Raw genomic sequence first — 23,603 nt, forward strand, 5'->3', positions numbered from 1 at the left:
TTTTTTTTAGGTCAGTACCATTTTCCAGTAAATACGAGTATGTTAAATCTATAATGATAGAACATATTGTAGAATTATGATCTCTTACTGGTGAGATTTGTAACTAATTCTCGTTTATCAGTAGATGTATTATTTTAAAGTTACGGCTGAAAAGTGCTATGGTGCTCTCTCATCTATAGAATTAGTGGTATCGCCTGATGCTATCTTGCCCCAACTGACAACTTTCAGAAAAAGTCCCTTTCCCCTCTGAGATGATTCTGAAGAATACCCCTCAGAACAACCATTCCGCTCTTCCCAGAACAGCAGCAGTGCACAGATTTGTAGCTCAAGTAGAGCTGGTCTGCCATATTGTAGAAATACTGTGGCATATACTGAAAAAGAAAACAGCAGAGTTGAAAACAAGGTGTCATCAATTCAATATGTAACACACTGCTGCCCATTTAAACCCAGAAACTATGAATATGTAAAGGAAACTATGCAACTATTTTGACTTCTTCAGTTTTTGGTACTGGCTACTAGAAGTCAATCTGGGAAGGTACTCTTCTTTTACTGTACATGATCTGCTGAAGAAATAGGTGCACCTAGTTGTACTTGTTACAAATCTGTTTACAGATACTCTATGTAGACTCTTTTAATATTTGGATGATGCAGGTAACTAGTTTCACGAACACTGAAATTTAATGCAGAAAATGTTTTGAGTTTTAAATCTCTGATAATTTGTCATATACCACCTAAGGAAGATGGGGAAATAAATTTGCAAAGGTTTTTTATTGTTTTTAAGGGAAGAAGTTGTGTGTATTACTTGCAGATATTGGAAGATTTGCATGTTTGTGTTATTCTGGCTGCATGCGATATTTGATGGGACTCATCAGACTGGAAGAAATCAGTGAAACAGGTGTCATCAACCTAAACTGGTGGTTTCAGAGAGGAATGCCAGGAAGTTATCAGTTGGTTGGAAATGTCAGTTTTGAGATGCTGTATTGCATTTTTTTTTTCTCCATCTCCCTGTGGAAAGGAACTTTATTCAACTGTAATAAAACCCAATTTGTATCTTAATCTTTCGAGTACTGTTACAGCTGAACAAGCAATTTCTCTGCATTCTAAAGTTTAAATGGTGTGTTTAAGCATGATGTCCTGAACTTCTTCCTGGATTTCTTTCCTTAATACTAGTTTGCACTGAAGAGGTTTATGTGGGTTAGTATGCAAGGATGTTAATTATGGGTTAACTTTTTTTAAGATGATAAACTTTGTTATTCTCAAGTGAGTGAAACGGATGTTCATCTTGGTAATAAGCATGTAGTACATCAAAGTGTCAGTTAAAACCAATTCAAGTTAATGAGAGAGAAAAGGCTGCTGAGAGTGGTTTGTATGTGCTCATAGTTTGAGAAAAAACTATTTTTTGCTTAATAAAGCTAACTATGCCTGTTTGTTTTTTTTAAATCTAGCCCCGTGCTGATCCCATCCCCATATGTAGCTTTTGTTTGGGAACAAAAGAATCAAATCGTGAAAAGAAACCAGAAGAGCTGTTGTCTTGTGCAGACTGTGGCAGCAGTGGTAAGTTGGCTGAATTTACAAATACTATAAATGCGCATATATAAGTCTGTTTTTAAGGTATTAAAATACTTTTTTAACATTTGATTGTCATCTTCTCTTCAAACAGGGATTGAGAGCTAGGACAAAGTATGTAGGAACAGGTGGAAGAAACGGAGGTTTCTCTGGCTAAAATTTTATCATATGGATAACAACCAATGAGATGTTTGAGTTTGTAGGCCCATGTGATGAGTAAATTTGTAGGGAAGCCATACTTGCAAAATGCTGGATTTGTTTTATTGTTTGGGATGTACGCTTGATCTGAGGGCTCAGTTTTGCAGTATACCACTAACTGATCATCAGAAATTTTGCCTGCACTGATTTGCAATATCTAAGAAGCTGAGTAAGCTGCATAGGGAAAAGGTTTTTGCAATACAGCTGAAATACACACCAGCAGTACTGCTTCTGAAAGAGTGTATCTGCAGTATCTGACTGTTTGGTGCTCTCTTGTTCCGGTCTGGTGTATATGGTTGTGCATAAAGTGGACTGAGGAACAATTGTATCTGAAAGGTGACAAGTTAGATCAGTTCCCTTGTCCAGTTCACTGCACAGCCACACAACCTTCTGTGCTAAGATGAAAATGAGAGAGGTGCTTGGGAGGGGAGTCAGTATGATCCTCTGAAGCCATCGCTGCTTTTGAAAAGGCTGGAAATTTTCAGTTTCAATTTCTTAAAATTTAGAGTGTGTACCTATGATGATTTTGTAGGTGTACAGCTGAAGATGGCCAATCTTTTGGTACTGCTACCAAAGTACTCAAAGTACATAAGTACTCAAGTAAAAACAAAACTGTGGATTAAAAATACAGTTTCAGTCAATCAGATACACTTTTCATTGTGCGCTTCTGAATCTGTTACCTGGAAGACTTGGAGGACTGGCTTTTGGGGGGGGACCTGACAGTGGTAGGACAAGGATTGAAACAAAAAGAAGGGAGATTTAGATTAGATGTTGTGAAGAAATTGTTTACTTAAAAAATTACTTAGAAAAAGGCACTGCAACAGGCTGTCCCTAGAGGTTATGGATGCCTCATCCATGGAGGCATTCAACGTCATTTGAACGGGACTCCGGGAAGCCTGATTCAGTAAGTAGCAACCCTACCTGTGGCGGGGGGGGTTAGAACATGATAATCTTTAATGGTCCCTCCCACCTAAGCTATTCTATGATTCTGTGACAGATTCCTTCTAAGAGAACCAATTTGTTTTCTGGTATATTAAAGCAAATGAATGAGGAAGTGGCTTCACACCAAACCCTACAGGCTTATTTAAACCATCTTATATATGGCTTACAGGATTCCTGCACTTTCAAATCTGTTTTCTAGTATTTATAGATGTAATAGAGATTTGTGGTTGGTTAGACTAGTATGCAGAGTTTACATTGATCAGATGACTTCAGATATCAGTTCCTATTCTGTTATGTAGTAATCCTCTCTAGGTCTAAGAACTGTGGAACTGCGGAAGTCTTGACTTTCATGGATCAGCTTCCATTTGAATTAACACTGATACATTCTCTCTGCCTCATTAAGACTAAATTATCTTTAATTATCTCCTTAGATGCATTACATATAAAGAATGAAATACTGAAACTGCCAATCAGATTGCTGGATGGTTAAACTTTAGCTACTGGTGCCTAACTAAAATAAAACCCAATTTCAGTGCAATATATAAATACCAAAACTTCATTCAAGTGTAGGCTTATTGTAATTGGATTTACAAGTTTACACATCGCAGTATGTTTCAAATCTTACTGTGTATGAAATTTAAAAGAAACTGTATCGTGCACAGCAATCATGTTGGTCTTCAGTTGATCAGAGATTAAGTTGCAGTGCCCACAATTGGCATGTCTGCTTTGCCTCAGGTTTTTCGCTTCAGTTGTTTGTTTCATCAGGTAACACTTCTGTATTCTGAATGCAGAAACTATGTGGGTGTATGCACATCCTCTCTAACATCATTTGTATTTTGTGGTATTTGGGAGAATAATACATTTGAGTAGTGAAAATGAAATGCTTGCTATGTCATTCTGCACAGGGTGTTTTCTAAAGGAATAAGATGAGGAATATCATATGAGAAAACAAAAGCAAACATGACTTTTTTTTCCTTTCCTCCCACTGACCTTTGGTTTTGAAAAATCAAAAATTTGTAAATTGTTACTGTAGTGTACAATCAGTTCTAAAAACAAAGAAATTGTTTATTTCTATTAAACTGTGTGGTGAGAATAAATGGCAGTGTTTTTTTTTTTTTTCCAAACTTTCCTGGAATTTATTCTTGATTGTTCTTTACTAATAGATTGTATCACTGCACTTTATTTTCAGAATGTGATATTTTTACACTATTTATCTTTTAAAGTTTAACACAAAGTAGATTAGCTTTGCATACACGCTGTAAAAAGGGTCAATTTCAGTGCCAACTTCAGATTCTTAAGTGGCTTCTGCATTCCATCATTCATGCCTCAGTTTATTAGAAAATGAAAATAGGACATGCTTGAGGATTACCCTGTGTCCTTGTTTGCCACATAGCTTTAGCTATGGTGGTTTAAATGAGAAATAAATAGAGGATAGAGAAAGTCTGAATCACCACCAGCAGCCCATTACCTGGAAGAAAGTACTTATCCAGACTCTGACAACGAGAAGAAAGCATTTTGCATTCATATGACATTAGTGCAGCATTGCATCATAGAATCACAAAATCATCAATGTTGGAAAAGACTTTTGAGAACATCCAATCCAACAGTCCTCCTATCACCAATATTTCCCACTAAACCCTGCCCCTCAGCACACCTAAACATTTCTTGAACACCTCTAGGGATGGTGACTCCACCACTTCCCTGGGCACTGTTTCCAGCATCTTGCTCTCTTGGGGAAGAAGTACTTCTGAACATCCAACCTGAATCTCTTCTGTTGCAACTTGAGATCATTCTCTCTAGTCTTATTTAGTGATACAGGAGAAGAGACCAATCCACACTTCACCTAACCTCTCTTCAAGTAATTGTAGAAAGTGATAAGGTCACCCCTGAGCCTCCTCTTCTCCAGACTGAACAATCACAGCTCTGTAAGCCACTCCTTGTAAGACTTGTGCTCCAGCCCCCTCACCAGCTTCGTTGCCCTTCTCTGAATATGCGCCAGGGCCTCACTGTCCCTTTTGTAGTGAGGGGCCCAAAACTGAACACAGTGCTTGAGGTATGACCTCGTCCGAGCTGAGTACAGAGGTATGATCACTTCCCTGCTCTTGCTGCCAATGCTATTTCTGAATACAAGCCAGGATGCTGTTGGCCTTCTTGGCCACCTGAGCCCATTGCTGGCTCATGTTCAGCTGGGCGTTGACCAGTACCCCCAGGTCTGTTTACAGAGTCTTCCGGCCACTGTGCCACAAGTCTGTAGCATTGCCTGGGGTTGTTGTGACCAAAGTGCACGACCCAGCACTTGGTCTTGTTGAACTTCATCCCATTGGCCTTAGCCCAGCAATCCAGCCTGTCCAGATCCTTCTGTAGGGCCTTCCTTGCCCTGGACAAATTGATACTTCCTGCCAGCTTGGTTTCATCTGCAAACTTACTAAGTGTGCTCTCAAGTAGAGATATTGAACAGAACAGGCCCCAGTACCTGTCCCCAGGGAACACCACTCATGACCAGTCGCCAGCTGGCTGTAACTCCATTTACCACTGCTCTCTGGGCCCAGCCATTCAGCCAGTTCTTTACTTGGCAAAGAGTGTCTTTCTTACAACTTGATGTCCTCGATTATCTCTGAATGTAACACTGTTAAAAAGTACTTTCTGGGGAAGGTTCATCCTTTCCTTTTTAACAATACTTTTATCTTTTCTGGGTTGAGGGTGCGCTCTGCTGAGATGGTTGAAGACATGAGAAGATGCTGCCTGACATGTTGTATGTGTACAAGTGTCTGGTATCTTGTATTAATTGGAAGAACAGCTAGGCTGCCATGGAAAAGTTAATGATCATACTTAATGAATAAAACATAGTTTCATGGGAAATGGAACTTCAGCTACTCTTTTCTCCCTCCCTCTTCCTCCATGCCTCTCATTTTAAACCTTCTGTGGTAGTAGGGTTTTTGTTATTTGCCTACTTCATTTTTTTTCCCCCTTTTAACTGCTCTAAAATTGTTCTTTGTATATGACTAAGTAATAAGCTTGAAGGAAAAAAATGTGCAGATTGAATATTAAATTTTTTTAGAAGGAAGTTAGAATATCTAGAATGAAGTACTAGTTCATTCTTACATGAAGATGTCCTGGTTTTTTTGCACTGCTATGAAAGGAGTGAGTTCAAGTACACAGAAATGTGGTGTTGTTGTTTTTTTCCCAGCACAAATGTCAACTATTAAACATATGATGGAAATAACGTAGTGAAAAGAAAAAAGTGCCTGTAAAGGCTATTTACAGGTGTCAGATAATGGAGAAATCAACTGTTTCTCTTTTTTTATGGTAGTTTTCTCGTATCTCCTTTCAAGAAATGAGAATAATGTCAAGGTTCTAAAAACCACCAATACTTATTGATGGTTCTGGCTACATTCTGTTAAGCATAAGAATTAATAATTCTTAAATCTTAAGCTTTAATTCCTTGTTTTTTTGTGTGTGGTTTTTTTTTTTTTTTTTTAGGACATCCGTCATGTTTGAAATTCTGTCCCGAGTTAACATCAAATGTGAAGGCCTTAAGATGGCAGTGTATTGAATGCAAGACATGTAGTGCATGTAGGATCCAAGGCAAAAATGCAGTAAGTTTATTGTTCGATGTTACTGACTTGTGTTTACTGTACCTCTATACATAGCACATGTGCAAATACAAATCACTGTTGTGCAACCTCTAGCAATGCTATATTAAGTCTTTTTTTCCTCTTCCTCTTCCTTCCCCCATCCCCTTCAGGATAACATGCTTTTTTGCGACTCCTGTGATAGAGGGTTCCACATGGAGTGCTGTGACCCACCACTTTCCCGAATGCCAAAAGGTGATAATGAAAATCCTTTCAATGAAAATACTTTCATTCACAGTCTTTTCTCCTATTAAATGACCAAAAGCTCTTGAGTATGCTAATTATTTTTACATTGGTGAATGATGTAATTTCAGTTATGTTAAAGCCAATGCATTATTTTTGAGATTTCTGTGCAGAATAGTAAAGGCCTGTGGTTGATTTGCCATGAATTGAGTTGTTTGCCTATTTTTGGAAGTGAAGTTTTGTAAAGGCTGTTGAAAGTGTTTGGAGTGTATAGGTCAGCACAGAAATCCTTACAATAGGTGAAAGAGCCTCCTGCTTCACATGACTTGTAAAGGTAACTTAAAGTACCTGTGTCTCCAGGATCTCCAGTCTCTAGATTTCTCATGCATAGTACCTCTTGCTTCTACTCCCACATCTTTATGGCTTTTCTTATTTACGCTAAATTACTCTGACAAGTTTTTCAAGTATTTTTCCACTTAAGTCTTGTAGCATTATTATATGCAACATTAAAAGGCTGACAAATTCAAGTTGTATACTAAAACAAACGTATCTAGATGCAATCTGATATTTCATTTAGCACGCTTTCACCTAGATTGCTTTGTAATGAACATGCAATTTTTTTCCATCTTAATTTTGTTTCAAGAAAGATCTAGCTATACCGTAAGGAAGGGCAGACAAACATTATTCCAAGAATGCTTTTGTGATCTTTTGTGATCCTTCCTATCATTTTTCCCCCTTTCCATGAATACTTTGCTTTCAAAAATTTCAAGGCAGAAATAGAAAAGTATCACCTTTATTTGTCTAGTTTTCTATTCTGTGTCATGCTTAAAAGAAAATATTATAATTACATATGTGTCATATATCCTGGTAGACATCTCCAGTACAGACTAAATAAACTGTGTACAATTAAATCTTTTTTCCTTTCTGTAGGGATGTGGATTTGCCAGGTCTGTAGACCAAAGAAGAAAGGGAGAAAGCTACTTCATGAGAAAGCTGCCCAAATAAGGCGACGATATGCAAAACCTATCGGACGACCGAAAAATAAACTAAAGCAACGAATGTTGTAGGTTTCTCTCAATTGTTTGTTTGTTTGGTTTTTTAAATTTTACTGTACCTAGAGTTATCTAATTTCAGTTGCAGGTTATTTTTGCGTGTGTTTCAAACTGGGGAAAGTAAGTGATGAATGTGCTAGTATAGACTTTCTAGCCCAATGGCTAATAAGTTCTTAATCATAGTGGTTATTTTTTCAGCATGTCAGAACACGATGGGGGAAAAAACTTTCTGTGTATTACTTTTCTACATCCCATAATTTTTTTAATAATAATAAAAAATTAAATTTTTTAAATAAATTTTTAATAAAATTTTTTAATTATTTTTTAAATTATTTTAATAAAAATAATTTTAAAATGCAACCAGAGCAAGTACAGTTAGGTCTATACAATAATACATGACATAACAGCCTTTATACGTAACGTAAAATAATTTATGTTCATACAGAGTTCATACTAAGTGGATAATAGATAGTAAATTATGTAAATCTAACTTCAGGGGATTGTTCTGTTCAAAGGCGTGTTCAAATGAGTGTAGAAATGACTTTATTGTCATAGCTCATCATTGAGCTGTTAATATCAGCTCTTAAGATCCATTCCAAAAAGCCCACTAAGTAAACAGTATCGAAGTTCTAATTTCAGAGGGACTCTGGAAAAAATGATTGTTTGAGTTATGTTGTTAAGCTGCCGCTGGTTCCCAAGGAAAGAGGCTGCAGTTCTTTTTACTTATCAGGAATGTGTTTATCTAAGAGAAGAGAATGCTGTAATTCCTGTGGAATCCGTCTTTCCAGGGAACCCTGTAACTGAACTTCTTAAGCCTTGCTTTGGAGAATTTTGAAGTTAAGAATGCTGAGTTGACTTTACACTCAGTGTTTACAAGGAACAGATTCTTTGTTATCTTTAGTAGCATGTTGCCCTCCATCCCATGTTCTTACCCACATATGCCTTCCTTCTCCTATTTTAGTATCTGTTTCATTGTGTGATCCTAGCAGCTGAAGGACTTTCTAGCTCTATCTACTCCTCATTCTGATATGGCTATGTCCAACCATTTTTCTCTAAGTCTAAACCCGTCTGTTATTCTTCCGAATTGCATGTTAGCTGCTGTACGACTTTGCATTTCATAAGATGATAACTTGTGCAGCAAATGCATAGAAGTAGAAAATACATGAATACTAGCAGTGCTAGGGTGCAACACAGTAGTCAGGTTGATGTGCTCAGCATTGCAGCTTGCTATATACTTATTTTCCTATTATCAGGATCTTATTTTGTCTTTTTAACTCACATTTAAAAGTTCAAGATACACTCACTGCTCTAGGGAAGTAGTGCAGAACAAGAAGGAGGAGTGCCACTACATGAAAGTGGAAAATGTAGTAGCAGTGGCTCATGAGAACATGCTTTTAAAGGATGAATGTGGGAGGGAATTTTGTTTTTTCTTCCTTCTCTTGACAAAATATCTTCTAGGTATTTGAAAGTTGTTGAAAGTAAGTAATATGCTTTAACGCATGACAGTTGCTGTGTTTCTTTGTGTCTGCATCTCCCTCTATTGCTAGCAACACCTTTGTTTTTATCCCTTTGTGAATTCAAAAAGCATTTCCCTGATTTTGTGCATCCCACAGTAGGTCTAGCAGGGATACAGTAGTTCTACTTCCCCTCTTCCCTTATACACCTGAAAAAAAAATTGGAAAGGTCATGTGGGTTTTATTGCTAACTTTTGATAATGGAGTTTTGAACTGTGACTTTTAACATAAATGTTATGTTTAATGTTGGATGATGATTATGAATGAAAAGATTTTCTTTTTTAGCATGCGAGTTATTTGAGCGTATTAGTTTAGTACTTTGGGAAGGGATTTTATTTTATTTTTTTTATAATATTTACCGTACTGTGAACACGTTTCTATTACTGCAACATCTAATATATATAAAGTAATTTAACTGGAAAAATGATGGTTAGGAGATAAGAACAGTAAATCTTAAGGAATCCTGCTTAAAAGAGATAGTAGGATATGGAAGGCAGCAATGTCATAAATAAAAGTGAGTGGTTGCATAAAATGTGGTAAAATTAGCTACTTTTTGTATAATATAAACTAAAGCTTTCCAGTCCTGGAATTACTTTCTGCCTATTGACTGTAGGAAACCTTTCACAGGCATTACTATATAGGATTAACTAAAACCAGGTGTGTGTTAGCCTCTGGCATTGATGGTGATTAGCACATCTGGTAGTGAGAGTAAGTCTTGTTATGGACATAAGCTTGTGGGAGCAAAGGATTCAAAGGACTTAGAAGTTTTTTGGTTTTGTTCCTTCTTAGGAGCTACCCAAACTTAAGGATGTGTGAGTGGAAAAGGGGCTGTTTTTTTAAGTGGTGGGCCCTTGGAGTTCAGCACACCAGATGGTAGCCCTAGGCTGTTCAATCTCTAATTAGAAGTAACCTGTTGGAATTAATTACTTCAGCATCTCAATTAAGAAGGCAAAAATCTGGGGAAGAAAACTTTGCTCTGCAAAATGAGCTAACTTCAAAGAGCAGGATGGCAAGCGGAAATAGAAGCATTTGATGCAGCTATATAGCTTTGTTTGGATTTGCCATTTGGTCATACCTTGTGAATACCTACTTCTCTTGCTCCAAATATTTTTAAACTTCCAGTTTCTGTATGCTTGCAGTATACTATTCTACAGCATTCTCTTCAATGGTGTTCCTCCATTCCATTGTTAGCAAGCAGTGCTAAACCTGTACTTCTTTCATAAATGTTGGCTTTAAACATGCCCTTTTTCTTCGTAGCATTCACTACTCTTTCTAAACGTCTTCCATGTTAGGCTTGATTGGTTTGTGGTTTTTCTACAAACATGACTTAGTCTTATGGTTTTGCTCTTCTCTCTTTGTGGTAATTTTTTTTCTGCACAAGTTTGTTGTAATGTTCTCTGTAAATAACCTCTATTTTCTTTTATGTCATAGGCAGTACTTTTTAATGCTAGTGTTGACTTATGTTATCAAATGAGGGTAAAAACAGTAGTTTGAAAGTTAAATGCATTGCTAACTAATAGACTTCTACGGTTTAAGCTAATGTTCTGATGGAATTGAATGTTTTAATATGCAGCTTACATTGAACACATGCATCTTTGCGTGTATAAAAAATTCAGTTGTGATGAAGTAATTACTGTGCTTAGGCATGATGCTTTAACACTTCTTTAAAGATATGTGTTTATTCCATTTGTAAAAAGAAGGTGCAGAGGCTGTATTCTTGAGATCTTACTTTCTCAGTTGCTTCTATTTATATGTACTGTGAACTGCCTCTGAGAGAGGAAAAAAAAAAAAATTGGATATTGCATCACAGTGTGGTTTTTCCAAAGTGTAAATATCCCTCAACTTCTTACAGATTAAGTACAATTACACAAGTAATATGTATAAATTGTACTACTATTTGGCAGTAGTTGTTATTTCTTAATGCTGATATTTTTTGTTTTCCAAATTTTTACATAGGTCTGTAACCAGTGATGAAGGATCCGTGAATGCATTCACAGGAAGGGGGTCACCTGGTAGGGGTCAAAAGACTAAAGTCTGTACCACACCTTCATCTGGTCATGCTGCATCTGTGAAGGATTCAAGCAGCAGATTGCCTGTTACAGACCCCACTCGGCCTGGTGCCACCACCAAAATCACCACCACCTCCACCTACATATCTGCCTCTACACTTAAAGTTAACAAGAAAACCAAAGGGCTTATTGATGGCCTTACTAAGTTTTTTACCCCATCACCTGATGGTCGCAGATCACGAGGTGAAATAATAGACTTTTCAAAGCACTATCGTCCAAGGAAAAAGGTCTCTCAGAAACAGTCATGCACTTCTCTTGTGTTGGCTACAGGTACCACACAAAAGCTAAAACCTCCACCTTCTTCACTTCTACCCCCAACCCCCATCTCTGGTCAGAGCCCCACTTTGCAAAAATCTAGCACTTCCACTTCTTCTAATTCTCCTCAAAGTTCTTCCAGACAGTCAAGTGCTCCCTCCTTTAGTAGTCTTCCTAGTAATAGTCAGCTAAAGGGACTCTTTGATGGACTCTCTCGTATCTATGCTACTCAGGAACAGTCTCGAAAAAAGGGACATCCAGGCTACGCACAACCCAAGCGTATGCGTTGTAAACCAGAATTATCTTCTACTTCAAAATCTAATAGATGTTTTTATAGAAGGAAAGAGGTTAGAAACAGATTTATTCCTTATGTCTGTTCCTCTGGATGGGGTTTGTCTAGAGGGCTTGCTTTTAAAGCAATTGCTCACCTCAAGAGAACAACTTTACTTAAAAAGCACAGGATTCTAGGCAGATTAAAGTATAAAGTGACCCCTCAGATGGGGACCCCCTCAACAGGGAAGGGGAGCTTGGCAGACGGAAGAATTAAACCTGATCAGGATGATGGTAAGCAAAGGTCAAAGTGCCAACCAAACCTGTGTCCCATCCAAAATCAAAATTCCTATTTTGTCACATAGGTCTTAGCTATTTCTCCTGTTCTTACTTCACTTTCATACAGAAGTGACGAAACTTTGACTGACTAAACCTCCAAAGTATTTTTTCTGACTAATACCACACCACCTTTTTATTATTTTTTTTTGCATCTGTAGTGACATTAGGAGCTCCAAATGCCTTCATAATGTTGCTTATGGCTGTTTAGTACCGCATGAATAGCCACTTTTCATGCTACTTCCTTGTTCTTCATCTGCCCTTTCTCTGGCAGGAGTGCTGTCATTATGATTGTGTGCTGTCAGTGCTTATGATGATGGGCATTTCAATTCATTTCCTTCTGCTCCATTGCTTTTTCATGAACAATTCCATCCTGTTATGGTCTCCACAACACTTGATCTGTACCTTTTTTTATAATTTTGTTTAAGAAAAAATATACTGATAACTTTTGAATGTACATTCAGCTTAGCACTGGTCTCCAACTTTTAAGGGCAACTTTTTCCCTCTTATTTTTATAATTACCTTGTAGAATGTCCTAGAATTTATCAGCTCTAATGACAGAAATTCCTTTTCATGTGATTCAAAATGAATTTAATAGAACTAGGCTGTAAAGGCTTAGATAGGCAAGAAGAAAGGCAAGCGAGTACCAAAAATAGCTCATGCAACAGCAAGCTATGAAACCAGAAAGGGGAGAAGCATTCGTTTCTGTTATTCAGAATCTCAGATTTAGTTCAATAGCTGTAACTGCTACATCCCTATTTAGGGGCATCACTTCGGTAAGGCATGTTTAATTTTCATGTCTGTGAATAAACTTTTTGCTGGTTTTAAATAACAGATACTGAAATCAAACTAAGCATCAAACAAGAAAATACAGATGTATATCTGGTGGGAAGCAAGGACACGGTTACGCAGGAGGATTTGGACGTATTTAAACAGGCTCGGGAACTTTCCCTAGAGGTAAGACTGTTTAGACTGTTTCATGAAATTATATATGTAAATTAAAACCCGATTCACTTTTATATTCATAATTCATCTTAATTGTCAGTGAATTCCTTTTTTACCTACTATGTCATGCTTGTGAATTGAATTTGGGAGACACTGTGTGTATAGTTGGTCTCCTAGACTGGAGGCAAGGCACTGGAATTGGTCAGTTGAGTACACTTTTGATAGATTTTGAAAGATATCTTTGGGCATTTTGGGTACAGGACTACCACTGATTAAGCTCAGAGATTCGGCATAGCTGAAATCCTGATCCGGACTGAGAAGATTACGGTTGGTGAGAATGTGCTTTGATTTTCCTGTGAGAAGAGTCACAATGAAAAGTGAAATCTGTCCCAGGAAGTGCTGTTTAGTAGAAGGAGAGTGGCCTTATCAACTTTATAACTTTCTTTTGACCCACCATTTATCACACTTTGGGTTTAAATAACATAACTGACTTGTAGTAGCAAAAATGCTTGAGCTGAATTGGAGTAAAGCTGTTCGTATCAAGTGGTGGTGGTGTTCTTCTCTAAGATATATGCTGGTGATTTAAGCTTATTGAGATTGAGCTGGTTTTCTTTACCATGGAATCTGGCCAAGGCTGCTGATTTTTTTAATTTTAATTTTAATTTTTTTTTTCAAAAGACTCTTTTAAATGTATTTGTGAGTGAAATGAGCAAGGCTAGTAGGCTATTAGAGCAAGAAGCTCTTCATAAGACAATTGTGAGGTGGTTTTGCCCTTCAAGCAGCATGTGTTTGTTGAGAACATGAGTCAGAAGGGAGGTGCATGTAATGCTTCAACTGCTGCTTCTTATAAAATTGCATCATAAACCATTCATTACATATAGTGACTTCTAATGGAAGTCAATTGTTTTCAGGTTAAAAACAAAAGAACTAGTATTACTGAATGTAGGTCAGTGAAATTAACTTATCATAGACTGAATTCAGAGTGTGTTAGTCAACAAACTTGAACCAAATTTGAAAATTCAGCTTCATGATTAGTTTGTTTCCATTTGCTCATAGAAATGGTTCCCACTTCTTCCTCATTTCTAGCTTTCAGATTCGATTGAAAGATGTGATATGTTAAGATTTCTAAAATTGCTGGCAATTAAATTACTTACTTTTTCATCTTTATTCTATTTTTGTATTTAGCTGTTGCTTTAGAGTCTTGTTGATCATATTCCAGTCAGCTCAACTTTAGTATGTTACCTGAAATCTGTTTGTTTCAGTATACCATTGATACTGTAAGATCAAGTTCCATGGTCTCCAGAAAGGTTTTGCTGATCCACTCTCCTTTTTTCTTTGTCATGATGACTGTTTAGTTTGAATTAGGATGGTAGAAAAGTCATCTCACTAGGTGCTGCAGGAAAAGGGGATTCAGGCAGTTGTGCCTCTTCTGGGCCATTTATTATCTGATTTTGCTTCATGTTTGGCACACTGAAAAGAATTATCATCTCTTATATCTAGCTGTTGGCAAACTTTCATCTCTGTCCGTGTGGGCTGGAAGAATTTGTGTCTGAATATTGTCACACTTTCACTGGGTGAAATTGATAACAAGTTTCTGTTTACTTTCTCTATAACTAGTGTTTTGCTTTTGTTGCACCTGACAGAAAATTGGGTGTAAAAACGCTGCTGATACAAGTGGGCGATACCCTTCGGTGATAGAGTTTGGAAAATATGAGATCCAGACATGGTACTCTTCACCTTACCCACAGGAATATGCAAGGTAGTGAGTTGTCAAGGTTGTCATGTATTACTGTTTTTAATGATATAATTTACTTTCTTACTCTTCTGTAATTGTTTGTAATTTATTTGTATAACTCTTAAGAGCAAATATTCTTTTGTAATTACAAGAGAGGCTAAGAAGTTGCATTATCTTTTTCTAGTTCTATTCGAGGTTACATTAGAAGTACTGATTTTATTTTCTTCCCAGTTTTGCATAGACTTTAGCTTTGCAACACATATTGGTATTTCTTTTAAGAGTTTGCAACCAGGTATGTCCAGCCTGTAGCCACTTAAAGCAATTACTTTTGTTTGCTATCTAGAAGTTGTTAACTTCCTTTTTTTCATTTATTTTTTATTTCTTCATTTTTGAGGCCTGTGAAAGTCTCTAAATATTAGATAAATAAGTCAAAGTGTGGCACCAGTGACTGCCTGGCACAGGGTGCCTTAGAGTCAGATGAAAGCATGAACTAGTATGTGTGCTTGGTAGATTCCTGTTGATTTTTGCATATGCTGAAAATACATTTTTTATTAATTCATTGTGGCACATGTGGAAATTTACAGAACCATGTACTCATCAAGTAGTTTACTGCAGTAGGAAACCAAGCTATCTGCTCTGTTCCAAAAAGCTTTTGCATGACATTGATATAAGCTGCCTTTTCTCTTCTTACTCTCATTCCTTGATGTTGCCCTCTTTCCATAATGGAAATGAGGGACATATTTTCAATTGATAATACAAAAAACATGGCCTAAAAGAAAGTTTGAAGTACATTTTTTTGTTCTTATTACCAGTGGTTTTATAGTGTTATTTATTATTTTATCTTTTTATTTTAGTTCTTCTTTTAATCTCTCAATTTGTATCATGTGGTGTGTGAGATACCTGCTTCGTTAAGTAAATTAATCAAAAATAGAGGCATCAAAATGGTTAGTTCATTAGCATGAGACAACAATGGGGTAGCATTTGTAGGAGACAGTGTGGTTCTTGGCTGTAAGCACAGTGGGATTACATAATGGAACAAATAGTTCAAACTATTTTTGTGTTGATAAGCTTTCTTAGTATAAACCATGGCTATGATCCCAGGATGTGCTGGTAGCTTCTGAGCAGAGTCTCTGCTCTATTCTAAAACTTTGTAGACTGATTTTTGCAGCAGTCTTCCAGTGCTCTACTGATTTTTAAACATACGTTTGAAGCCATAAAACTCTCTGTAAGGGATGGTTTCTAGTATGCAGAACACTCATCAGCATTGTCTAACACTGGTCATGTGAGTTAGTTGTTTCTCACCCAAATGAATCCTCTGTGGAAGAATAGTCACCTAGTATGCATTGTCCCATGGAGATGGATGAAAGGGAGACTTTTCATCTATATGTGGATTGTTTGGATAGGCTTCTTTGGTCAACAAAATGATAAGGTAGGCAAGGGATGGGAGAGTAGAATCCCATCACAAGTTGCTATCCCATCTAAATATTAGGAGTAGCGTGGGGACAAAAATAATCTTTAAGATTTTTCCATATCCAAAATAAGGAAAATCAAAGTGAGGGACATTGCTTTATGTTGTGCTGCGTGTCCCTTCTGTGTTTATTGGAAGGGAAAGGGTGAAACTGGAGACATGACTCCAGTCTGCCTGATGGGAGATTTGATGGAGATCACAGCCAAAACTTCTGTGGAATCTGGGAAAGGGGAAGTAATAGGGATCTGTACAATAGAACAGTTGACCGTAATCCAACTCTGTGGAATCAGTTTTACCATGGTTGATCTCTCATCTTTCTTTTCTAATAGCTGATGTAAATAGTTAATCATTCCCTGTAATGTGATGTTTTTCTTCTTATTATTTGGTTTATTTAAACTTCTGCAGTATTTACTTGAGGTACATTATGTTAAAACGGGGAGGGGCTTGTCGCTTTGAGGTAACTTTTCTGTGTACAGGATTTCACTATTTTTTATAAAATATCTTTCTAATTTTTATACAGACTACCAAAGCTTTACCTGTGTGAATTCTGTCTTAAATACATGAAAAGTAAAAACATTTTGTTAAGGCATTCAAAGAAGTGTGGCTGGTTTCATCCTCCGGCCAATGAAATCTACAGAAGAAATGACCTGTCAGTGTTTGAGGTAGGTACATCGAAATCTAAATTTCTGAAGTTAACTGATCAGTAGACATTACAGACTGGTTCTAGAGTGGTGGTTGTGGAAATTTCAGCATACTTGAACACTTCCTTGGAGTTTCCTATCTGTATCCCACTGTAAAAACAAGTCCATCTTCCCTGTTCTATTCCACCCTGCCATATTCAGTCGTGGATAATTTTCTTTACTTGTACTTCATGAATTACTCTACCTTTTAAGATATTTATGTAGCATGTATTTTAGATGGAAACTGCAGTGGAAGCCATATACTGGATTACCTTTCCATCTCAGCAGAAGTGCCTTTCACCCTTTCATTTCTGGCTGTTTGAGCATTTTGAATGTAGAGTACTAAACATAATGTAGATATTTCTGTATGCAGTGATGTTTGTTATGTACTGTTCTTGAATTACAAATACTAGCTACTTAAGTGCTTTTGCCTTCCTTCTGGATGTTTGAGAATTAAATGTCCTGGTTGAGTGACGGAGGTTTAGTCCAACATCAGCCACAACAAACTGCCTTTAATTTAGAAATTACAGAATTGAGCTTATGAGTGCATGGTCTTCTATAATCTAAATATTTTACTGGGAGACTTCTACTGTAAATGTATTTGAGTTTTAAGAGTATCCTAGACAACAGGAACCTTGTGTATGAGATACCATGCCTGCAGTTATTAACGCTACGCATTCTCCTCTTGGCTGTTTCTCAGTAATCATTACCAGTGGTGCTAACAGAACAGACTGTCAACAGTGCTCTGACTTCTTTTGAGTTTTTCTAAACAGCTGTATATCTGGATGTGTATGTTATGCTGAATCCTTTTTAATTGCAAGTATTATAGATTCTACTTTAATTTTATGTTTTCATGATGTGTAAATGTCTGTCGTGCTAGGTAATTGCCATTGTCTAATGAAACAATGTGAAATGCAGTTTTGGAATTCTTAACTTAAAAAAAAAAATCTTAATATTTGTGTAATTAACTTGTTTGGTTTTGTGCTGTTAAAGAAAATAGCAATCTGCATCAGGATTGTTTCCTTCCTGAGTTGAGTAATTGTTCTGAGGACTGTAGATGTGCCAGCAGAAGGCTTAAGTTATAACAAGCTTAATTCTTTTTCTATTAAAAACCAGACTTGTTCTGTCAGCTCCAAATAATTAGCCTTTGCTCTGTTAGCAGCTGTTAAGACCTGTGCAGCATACAACCATAGGCAAATTCTGCTTTTCAGGTTTTTTTCATTAATAAACTACTGGTAAGCTGTGAGTAAAAACTTGTTTAGAACATAAAGTAAATACATCTCAGTGTGGAGGAAACTGTACATCTAAAAGACACATGGAAAACAAAGTGCATATGAAAGAAATGTTCAGACTTTCTCTACTGCTCTTATCCCCTTTCTCAGTTTCAGGTACTTCAATAAACACATATGAAATAGTCTTTCTTATTTTGAAGGTTAGCTTAAATTATTATTCTGAAGAAAATTATTATTCTGTTGAAACTTAATCATCAGCTGATGTCCTTTCTCATAGGTACTTTAGGAACTCTGCACCCATTTTGTATTTGACAGAATGAAGAGTTTGTGGTTCCCTTGTGCTCTGTTTTCTAGAGAGAGATAAATGAGTTTGGCATTTAAGACTTACGAACCTCTGCTAAGAGCATGACTTTGCCAGATTTGAGAGAAGGCTTTGACATAGTTTACTACTATGTTTTAGCCAAGAAACTTTGACAGATGCTTCCTTTTGAAGTTTTGGTTTTGTTTTTCTTCCTATTTGTATTTAAAGCTGATGAACAAGCTGTAGCTGCCTGGAATTTAAAGAGTACTTTTATTTTTTTGTACAAATGTTCTTTCTGAAAAAGATAGCTTATATAATTGTATTTTCAAACTTGTGGCTTACCCACAGATGATTTTTACTTGATGTTCTCCTTTTCAAACTTGCTACTAAGGGTGGAAAAAAAGGGGGGAAAAAGAAAGAAAACCTTTGGACAATGGAGTGAGTTGTATGAGAGCTTAATCTAGTTGATAATGTTCTCAAGTGCTATATGCAAGTATATTCAAATGCCTACATTAGTTGTAGTTGTGTATTAAATGTGTTGGCATTTTTTTTCTTTTTAATTCTGATAACACAAGTATGTTACTGAAGTCACTTTGAAAAATATACAAAAGGTTGAGATTTACTCATTTATAACTAGGTTTCTTACTAGAAACAGAATAAAATGTGGTTCCTTTTTAGTACTGTGTGCATACTGCGTGGCTGGCTCTGTGAATGAAATATAAATAGTGACTTTATCAAAGAACATCAGTACAAGCAAACACTTCCATTAACATTATTTCAAAAAGACTTGCCTTTGAACCTTCCTTTTCAGAGTCACTAATTGATCTAGGAGATCTGTATGTATGTCTAGCTTTTCTATAGCTGTCTGCATCACAGCTTGACTCTTTACACTCATAACATACCTAGACTAATTGTAGTACTTAGTCTCAAATTTTACTTCTCATGCTCAATAGGGTTTTAGTCTAGCATAGAGTTTTTGCCTTGTTTAATTTATCCAAAACATGGCTATGATTGATAACAAATTGGCAGCTCGTTCACTGGCCTGACGCCTAAGCGATTCAACATAATGCACTTCATTGTTTTTTGTTGTTGTGTGTGTGTTGGATACCATAGCCTTTTACCAAATCACAGTTCAGTGTAGTTTTCAGTAATACACTTTTGTTGTCTGCCAGTCTTGTTCACTCAGTTCCTGGAAGTAAGTTAAAGAGATAAATCTGACTTACAAAGTGAAGTAACTTTGTTTAGCAAAGCCAGATCCTGAGATAATACTGATACATGTAAAGTAATCAGGACTAGATGGAAAATTCTTATTTAACAAGAAGCGGGGACATCTCTCCTGAACCTTTTTTTTTTTTCCTCTTGTAATCTTTTCCATGTTTCCACCTAGCACATGAGAGATTCAAGAAGCTATTTTGTCATAACGTGTTGATGACTTTGGAAGTAACTGCCTCTGTCTTGCTTTCTAGGTTGATGGAAACGTGAGCAAAATTTATTGTCAGAACCTTTGTTTGTTAGCTAAGCTCTTTCTGGACCACAAAACCTTGTATTATGATGTTGAACCATTCCTCTTCTATGTTCTTACAAAAAATGATGAGAAAGGATGCCATTTAGTTGGATATTTCTCTAAGGTAAAATATAAACATTAGTATTTTAAAACATTTCTAATTTCTCACTACCTTAATATTGTGTCAACAGCAAAGAAGAAATTGATTCAGAAACTTAAAATCCTCTCTGTAAATCTGAAATGAAATGTGATCTCAAATGTACTAGTACTGACTTTTCTCAAAGACTGCTGCAAACTGAGAAATTCAGCCATGTACATTTTTTTTCAGAATGTGTTGTGATTTGTACTTTGCAGCCGGAAATTAGATCTGTTTTTTCCCCTATCAGATTTGCCATTGCCTACTAAATCTAAGTTCATAAAATGCTGGATGTTTGGAATTACGTTGATTTCCATGTGTTTTAATGGCTATGCTGCTAGCAGTTCAGCTTGCCTAGTTAAACATGAATGGCCCAGCTATGTTCATCTTTGTTTCTCTCTTATGTAGACCAATCTAATACAGTTACTTAGCACACAGAACGTAAGAACACAACGCCTAACCTGATTGTGGATATCTTCCTTAGATTGGATGGCTTTTCTTGTGACATCGCTTTGAATTTTAAAGGAATATTCGCTGCTATAAACAAAAATAGTACTCCTGTGTCCTGTCTTGACAAATGGTAACAAAAATAGTGGTGAAAGATAATTAGATATGCTTGCAACAAGGAAAGCATCTAATTGACAATCTGACTGTAAGAAATTTGATTACTTGGTATATAGTTAGAAAACCCGTACTTCTTGTCTCTAGTATCACCACCACTCTCAGTGTATTGTTTACTTTCTTTAAGAATAGATTGAATTTTTTTTTTTAAGAAGTGTAAAAATTGCATCAGAGTACCTGCATGCTGTGTAGTTATCTCTTGGGATGTTTTGCTGTTTTTCAAAATTGCTGATTGAAGTAACAATTTCTAGTGTACTCTCTTATGTTAGCTGTACGCTCTTGTGACATCCAAACAAGTCAACTCTGATACTGTAAGATATTTCCTAGTAGGCATAGATACGGCATATGTCCAGATGAATCTCTCCTGATATTTCTTCAAACATTCAGCAAGAATGCATTTTGTTCTCCAGCTCTACCTTTGTAGAAGGTTCATTGGTTCATTTGTTGGTTTTGGTGACTGCAAATGTTTTTGCTACCATAATTCAAGACAAAACTCTGCCATCTTGATTTCCTCTTCAATACTGAAATCATTTGCATGTGCCCCCTCTTCTTCTTAAAGCATGTGTTTGTGTGTGTGTACCTGCTGGGAAAAACAGTGCTGCTTTTCTTCCCTGAGTCCAAATGTATTGGCTGGATGTGTTCTTAGTACTATCAACAGTCTTGAGAGTTTAGGATCCTGAACAGAGTTTATAAGCTTGTTCAGAGAAAATAATACTTTCAGATTCATGTTAGAATGTTCTGTTCATGTTCAGAAAATAAGAAAGCTTCTAAAATAAAGCATTTGTATCCGATTTCACACCTGAAGAAATGTTTGGAAACCAACATTGCTGGAATGTGGTTTTGTCAGTGTGATCACTTATCTGGTGTCATCTTTTGTGTGGAGGCTGAAATAATAGGTGGTATTTTGAGCTATCTGTGTGCTTGCCCCAATTCCTTGTATCTCATTGTCTTGAATTGGTCTTCCCTAAAGCTACTAAGTGCTGATTTCTTGTTTTCTCTGTAATCTCTTAAAGGCAACAAAGATTTAAGACTCTTAATCAATAGAGTCTAAAGAACATAAAACCTAAAAACTATATTGTTAGAAGAGCTTCCTGGTTATAATTCTTCCTTCCATTGTGTTTAGCAGTTGGTGTAATACTTGCCTGCATTGTCTTAATGTCATGTGACTTCATTTTGTCTGAAAGAGCTTTGAATTTTGAGCATTCTGCCTTCATTTGGGTTCAGGTGAGAAGCTTTTAGCTCTGAAAAAGTTAGTACAGCTTGGTTCTGTGGATAATAGGGTGTGTTCCTTGCCACTTTTCACTCAAAGACAACAAAAAGATGGAAACCAGCAAGCAGTTAGTGTAGTCATTGCAGGAAATATAACTTCGCCCTGCATATGGATATTATTTTCCCCTTTTATATCCTTGAGAGAGAGGTCAGTGATGCATGAAAATATTTTCCTCTTCCCCATCCTCCTCCTTTACAGTGCTTAACCTTCATTATGCTGTTTAGACGACGTATCTAATTTTCAAGGTGCTGAGTAGCTAACCAGTAAAAATAAATATTTTGAAGGGTATGTTTGATTGATACTTCCTTCTTATAATTAAATATTAACATTGAATTTCTCGACTTTGGTACTGACCTCAAGCATCTGTTCACCTTATTGGGATATTTTGAAAGGATAGTGGCAGGTGCAGGCAATTGCCCACTTCAGCAGTGCTTTGACATACTTGATCTGTTTCTCCTTCCCTCAGGAAAAGCTTTGCCAGCAGAAGTACAATGTCTCCTGCATAATGATCATGCCCCAATACCAAAGGCAAGGATTTGGAAGGTTTCTCATTGATTTCAGTAAGTGAAGTGTTTTATTTACATTTGTGATCCAGGGAGCTGTTGATTGTTGTAAGAAACTGTAATATGTAAAACTTTATTTAACATGCTTTGTTGTTTTTATCAATAGATAATGTGATTTGTGTTTATATTTGCATAGGATAGGAAAGCTCCCTGAAGTGAAAAACTTAGTGCTGCTTTGTTATTGTACTCCGGGAGATTGAGAATGGATGTCTCAGCAGTAATATTAGCTCACAAAGCTATTACCCTGAATGAATTGTCTAAATTACTTTCCATTTTGCCTTGCTCATTAGTAGAAGAAGAGGTAATTATTTGTGATTAAAGCTTAAGAAGATGTTAGTCCAAAGCATTTTCTACATTTTAATATTTCTGGTTTTTATGTTCTTTAGCTAAGAGAACTGTTTCAGCTGAAGAATTGCTACATAGAAGGAATGTGTTTTGGTTTCTGTCTTAAAATACAGTATTTCTTAGTGGAAGTAGAAAGAAGTTTAGGTGTTCATAGGTGTTCTGCAGCTTTGTTTTGCTGTGTTTTTTGATCAGTTTGAAAGTTTGAGGAACAGTTGTTGAAATATAGATTTGTTATCCCTCTAATCTTAAAGCAGCAATGAAACTCTAAACAAAATTGTCTAAGGAATCTTCTCAGCTAAATGTCCTCAATGCTACTGATTACAACTTCCTATTGTAATTTAAAGGGAGGATGATGTATTCTGTATGTAGTGAGAAGAGTGGTGAATCTGGTTTTCACCATTGTTTAGGATTTTTTAAGGCACCGTAGGATTATGTGACAACAGAAAAATTTAAGAAAATAAGATTCCTGCCCAAAAGGTGTGTGCTAGAACAATAAAATGCAAATTAAAATACATTGCAGTATAACAGCAGGACAGAGGATAATTTCTAACTGTAGTTTTCAAGTTCTGGGTCTTAAGTATTCTACCCAGCTTGACTATGCTAGTGTTAATGAAGATACTTAGTATGATTCTTAATTCCATGGCTTTTTAAACAGTCTTCACCGTACCCTTGTGAGTTGGGTAAGGCTGGTCTTGGACCACTTAATCCACCATTGAAATGCAGCCATCACTGGTGTGGAACGCAGCAGCTGTTGTATCGTGTGCATTCTGCACTGTTTTTGCAGAG

The 23,603-nt window shown here is 36.5% G+C and overlaps 1 protein-coding gene across 7 annotated transcripts in view; it reads left to right on the forward strand.

Moving 5' to 3' along the window:
- The window catches only part of KAT6B (lysine acetyltransferase 6B), a 92,646-nt gene that overhangs the window by 47,409 nt on the left and 21,634 nt on the right, over positions 1-23,603 (forward strand). For 5 of the 7 annotated variants that reach the window (XM_042818355.1, XM_042818354.1, XM_042818356.1 and 2 more), the window contains 10 exons: positions 1,446-1,554; positions 6,187-6,302; positions 6,452-6,533; positions 7,452-7,584; positions 11,044-11,975; positions 12,853-12,974; positions 14,606-14,721; positions 16,686-16,827; positions 19,845-20,006; positions 22,376-22,469. In XM_042818355.1, the coding sequence (XP_042674289.1) occupies positions 1,446-1,554; positions 6,187-6,302; positions 6,452-6,533; positions 7,452-7,584; positions 11,044-11,975; positions 12,853-12,974; positions 14,606-14,721; positions 16,686-16,827; positions 19,845-20,006; positions 22,376-22,469 (2,008 nt within the window). The remainder of the gene's footprint in view (positions 1-1,445; positions 1,555-6,186; positions 6,303-6,451; positions 6,534-7,451; positions 7,585-11,043; positions 11,976-12,852; positions 12,975-14,605; positions 14,722-16,685; positions 16,828-19,844; positions 20,007-22,375; positions 22,470-23,603) is intronic. The other 2 variants (XM_042818357.1, XM_042818358.1) reach the window with 2 other exon arrangements.

This window comes from Centrocercus urophasianus, unplaced genomic scaffold (genome assembly GCF_019232065.1).
Source record: "Centrocercus urophasianus isolate 14NV4802_14NV808 unplaced genomic scaffold, USGS_Curo_1.0 seq_17, whole genome shotgun sequence".
NCBI classification, from domain to species: domain Eukaryota; kingdom Metazoa; phylum Chordata; class Aves; order Galliformes; family Phasianidae; genus Centrocercus; species Centrocercus urophasianus.